The sequence below is a fragment of the Myotis davidii genome, unplaced genomic scaffold, assembly GCF_000327345.1.
Source record: "Myotis davidii unplaced genomic scaffold, ASM32734v1 scaffold796, whole genome shotgun sequence".
NCBI lineage: Eukaryota > Metazoa > Chordata > Mammalia > Chiroptera > Vespertilionidae > Myotis > Myotis davidii.
The window spans coordinates 195,566-203,661 of NW_006287809.1; the positions used below are offsets into that span (position 1 = coordinate 195,566).

General features: G+C 60.5%; 2 protein-coding genes across 2 annotated transcripts in view; one reads left to right on the plus strand and one right to left on the minus strand.

Moving 5' to 3' along the window:
* Positions 1-7,072, plus strand: part of ERCC2 (excision repair cross-complementation group 2) — a 35,577-nt gene extending 28,505 nt beyond the window's left edge. Inside the window, exons 13-23 of the mRNA XM_015561195.1 lie at positions 2,026-2,095; positions 2,184-2,253; positions 2,342-2,443; positions 3,704-3,767; positions 4,278-4,399; positions 5,648-5,740; positions 5,838-5,910; positions 6,137-6,207; positions 6,328-6,471; positions 6,561-6,704; positions 6,943-7,072. Coding sequence (XP_015416681.1) covers positions 2,026-2,095; positions 2,184-2,253; positions 2,342-2,443; positions 3,704-3,767; positions 4,278-4,399; positions 5,648-5,740; positions 5,838-5,910; positions 6,137-6,207; positions 6,328-6,471; positions 6,561-6,704; positions 6,943-7,035 — 1,046 coding nt within the window. The 3' untranslated portion in view covers positions 7,036-7,072. The remainder of the gene's footprint in view (positions 1-2,025; positions 2,096-2,183; positions 2,254-2,341; positions 2,444-3,703; positions 3,768-4,277; positions 4,400-5,647; positions 5,741-5,837; positions 5,911-6,136; positions 6,208-6,327; positions 6,472-6,560; positions 6,705-6,942) is intronic.
* Positions 7,073-7,163: 91 nt separating this feature from the next.
* The window catches only part of KLC3 (kinesin light chain 3), a 15,508-nt gene continuing 14,575 nt past the window's right edge, over positions 7,164-8,096 (minus strand). The window contains exons 8-10 of the mRNA XM_015561196.1: positions 7,914-8,086; positions 7,678-7,741; positions 7,164-7,372 (exon numbers count right to left, since the gene is read on the minus strand). Of these exons, the coding sequence (XP_015416682.1) occupies positions 7,301-7,372; positions 7,678-7,741; positions 7,914-8,086 (309 nt within the window). The 3' untranslated portion in view covers positions 7,164-7,300. The remainder of the gene's footprint in view (positions 7,373-7,677; positions 7,742-7,913; positions 8,087-8,096) is intronic.

Consider the following 8,096-nt stretch of genomic DNA (forward strand, 5'->3'; position numbering starts at 1 on the left):
GCCAGTGAGTCATTATGTCCTTGAACTTGGTTGACTGAAATAGATCAAATGAAATAAACTTTTCAGGTTGGTCCATGTCTCAAGAAAATTTGTCCTTTACACCAGTGGAGATGGAGAAAGGATGGGGTAGCATCTAATTGGCTCCATTAAACTTAAGGTCTTACCTTTTGTGAGCATTTAATTTTTATATATATATATTTTAGAGGGAGGAAGAGAGGAAGGGAGAGGGAAGGAGATAGAAACATCAATGATGAGAGAAAATCATTGATTGGCTGCCGCCTGCACGCCCCCTACTGGGGATCGAGCCCACAATCTGGGCATGTGCCCCTGACTGGACTTGAACCCAGGACCCTTCAGTACGCAGGCCAATGCTCTATCCACTGAGCCAGACTGGCCAGGGCAGGACCTGGTTGTTCTGTTCCTGTTGGCACTGGAGGGCCATGGCAGGTTCTGAGCAAGGGAGGGGCAGGGGCAGGTTTGCACTTTAGAAACATTCTTCCCGAGGGACTGGGGGCAGATAGATGGGGCCTGGCCAGGGCTGGACGAGAGACGGGAGGGGAGGGAAGGGGAGGGAAGGTGGGAGGTAGAGGCAGGGCTGCCTGGTGCCTGGGCCTGGGCGTGGGCAGCGTGGGGGGAGGAGCTGAGGGTGATGCTCAGGTGTCCAGCTTGCCAGGAGGGGACGTGCCCCGGAGGCGCTCGCCTTTATCGGTCAGCATCCCTTCCCTTCCTCAGCGTGAAACTGGCCCGCAGCTCAGTCTGATCCCCGGGGATTACTCCTCTATCCAGGAAACCAGGTCAGGCCTGGCCGGCTGGCCCGGCCTCAGGGAGCACAAAAGCCCGTTCCCCCACCCCAGGGCCCATCAGAAGCAAGTCCCACCGGAAGGTTCCTCCTGCGTGCATTCCTCTGTCCCGTGCTGTCTTCCCTCCCGCTGGCTTCCTCCTCTCCTCCCCACGTCCCCACCTGCCAACACCGCACTTTCTTAATGTGTGCTACTTTTGTTTATTTTGTATTGATTTCAGAGAGAGGAAGGAAGAGGGAGAAAGGGATGGAAACATCAATGATGAGAGAGAATCACTGATTAGCTGCCTTCTGCACACCCCCTACTGGGGATCGAGCCCAAAACCCGGGCACATGCCCTGACTGGGAATTGAACCCTGACCTGCTAGTTCACGGGTCAACGCTCAACCACCGAACCACACCGGCCAGGCACCACCTCACTTCCTTTTACCTGGGTCCTTTCTCCATGAATCCTCCCTGACTTCCAGGCTGGGCTGGCCTCCTCTTCGGGGCTCTCCCGTCCCAGCCCTGCCACTCGGGTGGTTATTCAGGTCTGTGTCCCCATCTCTGAACTGTGAGCCCTGAGAGGGCAGGGCCAGAGCTGTCTTGGTCTCTGCTGTGTCCCCAGCACAGCGGATGGGAGCTGTGAGCCCAGTGAGGGAGGCGACCACCGTGGTTCAGGCAGGAGGTCATGGCAATGACTGGGGCGGGGGGGGGTCAGATTGCAGATCGACTTTAGAGCAGAGCCGACAGCCCCCTGATGGCTTAGACCAGTGGTTCTCACTTTGGCTGCACATTAGAATCACCTGGGAATCTTTTTAAAACCCTCATTTCTGGGCCTCATCCTCCGGAAATTCTGTTTCTTTGTTACTAATGTTGTGGCCTCACCCCATAACAAAGAAACAGAATTTCCGGAGGATGAGGCCCGGAAATCAGGCTTTTAAAAAGATTCCCAGGTGATTCTAATGTGCAGCCAAGGTTGAGAACCGCTGACAGAGAGGCGAGGGGCAGGCAGGAGGGGCAGGGCGGGCTCTGGTGGCCCTGGAGGAGCCCGAGGAGGAGGACCTCCCTGAACGCTTGTGCAGGTGTTGGTTCTGAGCACGCGGGCAGGCTGGGTGTATTTTGGACTCAGATGCCTGGGTTTTAGGCTTGGGCTGTAGGTGGCTGGTCCCGTTCACTAAGGGGGTGGGGACTGGTGAGGGGCATGGTCATCACTGGTACCCAGCATTCTCACCGGCCTCCGGTAGGTTTCACCATCATCATCGAGCCCTTTGACGACAGGACCCCAACCATTACCAACCCCATCCTGCACTTCAGGTGAGCCCCAAGCCCAGCAGGGTATGAATGGACTGTGGGGCCTCAGCCCCCTGGCCTGGCCTTCACCACCCTTGTCTGCTTCCCACAGCTGCATGGACGCCTCGCTGGCCATCAAACCCGTCTTCGAGCGCTTCCAGTCTGTCATCATCACATCCGGGGTGAGGACCTTCTCTGTCCCCGCCCTCCCCTCGGGGCTCCTGGTTCTGCCCAGTCCTGCTAAGATCCCTCCTGTCGTCCCCACCACAGACGCTGTCCCCACTGGACATCTACCCCAAGATCCTGGACTTCCACCCTGTCACCATGGCAACCTTCACCATGACACTGGCCCGCGTCTGCCTGTGCCCCATGGTACGTGGGAGAGGGGTGGGTGACGGGTGGGAAGATGGAAGCGAGTGGCTGACTGTCCTCCCTCTGCTCCCTCCGCTGATCAGGCAGGAGAGCTGTACAGCTCAGGGCACAGATCCTGGCTTCAGACAGACCTGGGCACTCCCTGTGGGCGTGCTCTCCCAGTCTCCGCCTTCTCATCTGCAAATGGGAATGCCTCCTCCGTGATCTCCAAGGCGGCGGAGGGGAGAGTGAGCTAAGGTTTTTGTTTCGTTTTGGTTTTTTTCAGAGAGGGAGAGGAAGAGAGAGAGAAACATTGATGAGAAACATCGATCGGCTGCCTCCCAGACGCCCCCTACTGGGGACAAAGCCCACAACCGGTGCATGTGCCCTGATCGGGAGTTGAATGGTGACCTCTTGGTGCATGGGACGGTGCTCAATCTACTGAGCAATACCGGCCGGGCAGCAGTGAAACATTTTAAAGAGTCAAAAAGGGAGATCAGCCAGGACTTTGGACTCAGGGCTGGGCAGGTTTCGCTCCCCCATTAGTTTGTGACAGACGTCCCAGAGTGCTGCGGCTTGGGGGTCCCAGACGCCCCCTACTGGGGACAAAGCCCACAACCGGTGCATGTGCCCTGATCCGGAGTTGAATGGTGACCTCTTGGTGCATGGGACCGTGCTCAATCTACTGAGCATTACTGGCTGGGCAGCAGTGGAACATTTTAAAGAGTCAAAAAGGGAGATCAGCCAGGACTTTGGACTCAGGGCTGGGCAGGTTTCGCTCCCCCATTAGTTTGTGACAGACGTCCCAGAGTGCTGCGGCTTGGGGAATGGCTTTTCCAATGCTGACCATGCACTGTTTAAGAAACAGAGGTTTCTTAAATAGGACACAGCCGGCACTGTGCTGACCATGCACTGCACATGGTTTTGTGAGGGGCTGGTGGGGGTGCCCCAGTGGCTGTCAAGGTCACGGTGAGAAGCATTCTCCTGGAACCGCCTGGCTGGAGGCTGGGGCGGCTGGAGCAGCTGGAGCGTGCTTGCTGGTTGGGAACATGGGCAGAACTGGGTTCAGTTCCGTCTCTGCTGTTTATTTGCCATGTGACCTGGGGCAGGCGACTCACCTTTTCTGCGCCTTCGGTGATTTTTCCGGGCAGTACTGATAACAGGGTCGTTCCTTCCATGACACCATGTCTATAAAAAGCTTAGAACAGCCGTAGCTGGCAACCTGCACATCACGGTGGTCGCTGCTGCTTCGCTTATTGTGATGTCTCCTGCTCTCCTCAGATCATCGGCCGTGGCAACGATCAGGTGGCCATCAGCTCCAAATTCGAGACCCGGGAAGATATTGGTATGCTGCCCGTGGGAGCTCATGGCGGGGGCTGGTTTGGGTTCCGAGAGGGGAGGGTCAGCAGTCAGCATGGCCTGTCTTGCTGTGGTAACAAATACTCCCACGTCGAAGTGGCTTCCCATAGAGGTTGCTTCTTGCCCCTGGTCCGTGCATTGTGGATTGCGGGGGCCTGCCCAGTGTCACCTCTGGGAACCTCCACCGTTGGGCACGTCACAGCTGTGGTGAGACGTGACAGGAGGGATCGTGGTGAATGGCACACTGTCTACAGAGGTGCCCACCTGGGAGTGGCACGCAGCCACTTCCCTCATTTCATTGGCCATGGCAAGTCACATGGCCAGGCCTCCCACCGGCCTGCAAGGAGAAATGGAATGTGTGTGTGAACAGCCCTCCAGGTGGCTTACTGGGGCCTCTAGGAGCCCCACGTTCAAGACCAGGCATTAGACAGGAATGCTGACGGGGTGGGGAAGAGGGCCCAGGCCAGCGGAAGGTGCAGCCTCTGACCCCCCCCAGCGGTGATCCGGAACTACGGGAACCTCCTGCTGGAGATGTCTGCCGTGGTCCCCGATGGCATTGTGGCCTTCTTCACCAGCTACCAGTACATGGAGAGCACCGTGGCCTCCTGGTACGAGCAGGTACGCCCGCCGCCCCTGCTCGCCGCACCCAGGAAGGCCCTGGCTTCTCAGATCTTGGCTCTGCCCGTCTGTGTCATAGGGGGCAGGAGAGTGTATAGGACACGTATGAGCAGTTTAAAGAATAGTGTACACCCAGGGCCCTTCCCCCACTCCGGGCTAAGAACTAGCATTACAGCCTCTGGGCCCTCTAAGGCCTACCCCTCAGGAGACGGAACCACACCCTGCCTCCCCGGTCCTGGTTCCCTTGCTGGTCTTTTGGGGTGACCACCATGCCTGTGCCCCTCAGCGCATGTGGCTTGACCTGGGTAGCAGGCAAGACTCTCGCTGGGTGCTGTGCTGTAAGAGGAAGGTTCTGGAGAACTAGACTGGACAGAAACTCGGGCAGAGAGTGCACTGGGGGGATGTAGGTGAGGTCGTGGGCTTTCTGGACACGGAGCCGGGACTGGGGGAGGCAGGATGCAGGGACGGCAGGGGCTGCTCTGCCCGCTCTGCCTCTGAGCGCCCATGGCCCAGATCTTGGCGGAGGTGAGATAATGGACTTGGCGAATCCGAACACCAGAGAGGGGTGGGTGGGGAGCTCACCCACTCATGGCCAAGACCTCGGTTCTGTCCTCTGGCTCTTTCCACACAGGGGAGGGGCTGCTGGCCCCCGAGCCCCACGCCCTGAGTGCCGGCTGTGTCCTATTTAAGAAACCTCTGCCTGCCCAGGAGATGGTCGTCTCCTGTGTTTCCTAAGAAAGCCCTGTAGCTTTAGCTTTCACACCTAGTCTGTGAGCACCTAGGTTCCTCTGGGTGTATGGTGTGAGGCCGGGGTCAAGGTTCCGTTTTTCCCACATGGAAATCCGGCTGCCCCAGCTCCTCCCCACTGAGGGTTCCTGTGGGGGGATGTTTCTCAGCCCTCTGTCCTGTCCCGTTGTCTCTATGTCTGTCCTGGCCACGGGTCTCTATTACAATGTCTGTCACATGTGAAATCTTGTCTCCACAGTCGGTGGCTGGGCAGGGAGGGTCCCGACTGGCTGTCTTGGGCCACATGCCTGCCCCACTTGTCCAAAAGTTGGGTGTGGGGACAGTTCCCTGCCAGGATCACAGGTTTCCTGAAAGGAGGCTACGGTGCCACCGCCCTCCCTGCTAGGTCTCCACGGGGGAGAGAAGTGGCCTGTAGCCAGGAAGCCCGGGCAGAGCCGAGCTTAGCAGGGACACCCGAGAGCGGGACCCTCCTGCCGGCCACACTGACCGCGTGTCCTTCAGGGCATCCTCGAGAACATCCAGAGGAACAAGCTGCTCTTCATTGAGACCCAAGACGGGGCTGAGACCAGCGTGGCCCTGGAGAAGTACCAGGAGGTGAGGCTGGGCCGGGGGAGGGGGAACTGAAAGGAGGGGGTAAGGGGGAAGGACAGCTTTGAGGGGCCATGCTTCTGTCTTGGCCTCCCCTCCGTAGGCCTGCGAGAACGGCCGTGGGGCCATCCTGCTCTCAGTGGCTCGTGGCAAAGTGTCTGAGGGAATCGACTTTGGTGAGCAAACTAGGCTCTCCCCTCCCCCGCAGCCTTCCTGGAGCCCTGGCCATTTCTGCTGCCCCAGGGGACGCCCACAGCCTGGGCACACCCAGGGCCTCCCTTCCCTCGTCCCTGGGTGCCCATGGGGCCCTCGGAGCACCCCCACACCTCCCACTCCTGGGCTGCCTGAGGGTGGCTCCCTCCAGCTGGTCTCGGGGTAACCCCTCGCTGCCGCCCCACACAGTGCACCACTTCGGGCGGGCCGTCATCATGTTTGGCGTCCCCTACGTCTACACGCAGAGCCGCATCCTCAAGGTGAGCAGCGCCTGGGGGCGCAGGATGCGAGGGCCCCTTTGGGTGCTCCCCCAGGATTTGCACGGGGAAGGGGCTGCTGCAGAGGGACAGGCGTTAGGGACCGGCCCCATCTCGCCGCAGGCCCGGCTGGAATACCTGCGGGACCAGTTCCAGATCCGAGAGAACGACTTCCTCACCTTCGACGCCATGCGCCACGCGGCCCAGTGTGTGGGCCGGGCCATCAGGGGCAAGACCGACTACGGCCTCATGGTCTTCGCTGACAAGGTGGGGGTCGGCCCGCCCAGCCTGGCTGTTCCCCTCACCATCGCCCCAGGGTCCTGACACCTTCCCTCTCTCCCGCCTCCTGCTCAAAGCGGTTTGCCCGGGCGGACAAGCGGGGGAAGCTGCCTCGCTGGATCCAGGAGCACCTCACGGACGCCAACCTCAACCTGACCGTGGACGAGGGGGTCCAGGTGGCCAAGTACTTCCTGAGGCAGATGGCACAGCCGTTCCACAGGGTGAGCTGGAGGGCCCGCCCTGCTTCCCTTTAGCCTCCCACGCGAAGCTGCCTCGGGAAGGTCTCGCTTCCTCCCCACGCCCTCACCCAGCCTGCCCGCGACAAAGGGAGGTCTGTGCGCGCCCACACGCCCGGCCTGGGAACTGCTGGGAGTCGAGGGCTCAGACGCCAGCGTGTGTCCACGGTAGACGGGCAGGTGCGTGAGCCCCTGGCCTCACCCTCCCGTCCTTGCCCGCCAGGAGGATCAGCTGGGCCTGTCCCTGCTGAGCCTGGAGCAGCTGGAGTCCGAGGAGACGCTGCGGAGGATCGAGCAGATTGCACAGCAGCTGTAGGCGAGGTGGGGCAGGGCCATAAAAGGAGTTCCTGCGACTGCTGTTACCTGGCCCTGGGTCCCAGGGGCTTGGAGGGGCCTCCGGGAGGCGTGGGGAGGCCTGTGCAGGAAGGAGACCTCAAGCAGACATTCTTGGCGGCCAGATCGACAAACTTTAATAGCAGAGGAGAGGGCAGCCAAGTACACGGGGTGTCCCCAGGGTGCCAGGCAAGGAGATGAATGGACTCCCCTCTGGTGGAAGCTGCAGGCACGTGGTCCTGTGGACTTTAGCGGGGGCCCAGGTCCTGGGTGCTGGCGCTGAGGGTCCGAGAGGCCTCACTCAGGTGCTGGTTGGGTAACTGGGGACAGGCACAAGGGGTGGCTGACGGGAAGGCGAGGGCAGGACACACCTGCTCCAGCTGCACTAGTGCTACCCACCCTGACTGCCAGCCTGTCCACTGCAGCGGCGGTATTGCTCATTCTCCTGTACCTCATGTCCATCCCCTACCTGACCCCCAAATAAAGCCCATCCATCCATTCTGTCCTGTGGTCCATTCCCACCTACCACCCCTGGCTCCCAACACCAGCCTGTCCCCTCCCTCCCCTTGCCTGCCAGCATGGCCCCCCATTCCATCCTTGACCAGGTACCCCTGTCTCCCATCACCTGGGTCCCAGCTGCCCTGGCACCACCCACGTGCAGCGTGCTGAGGGACACGGCTCTCTTCATCCTGCAGAGGGAGCGAGTGAGTCTGGGGGGGCCTGGCTCCCGCCCTGGGAAGACCTCTCCAGCACCGGGTGTGACTGTACGTCAAGGGGAGATGGGAGCCATGGAAGGTTCTTGAGCAGGACAGGGGGAGCTGCAGATATCGGGGCTCTTCACTGACCTGATCCAACACTCACCCGGCTGCTCCCGCTGCCCCCTCGCCTCTGAGACGGGAGACCAGCTTCTCGCTTCCACGCCGGATGGACTCACGGAGCTTGGAGAAGGAGCTGCTCCGGCGAAGAGTCTGGGAGGCGCCGGGCACAGTCAGGCCCCGCGCCCCATCCAGTCCCACTCCCCCGCTATCCAGCCCCCCACCCGCC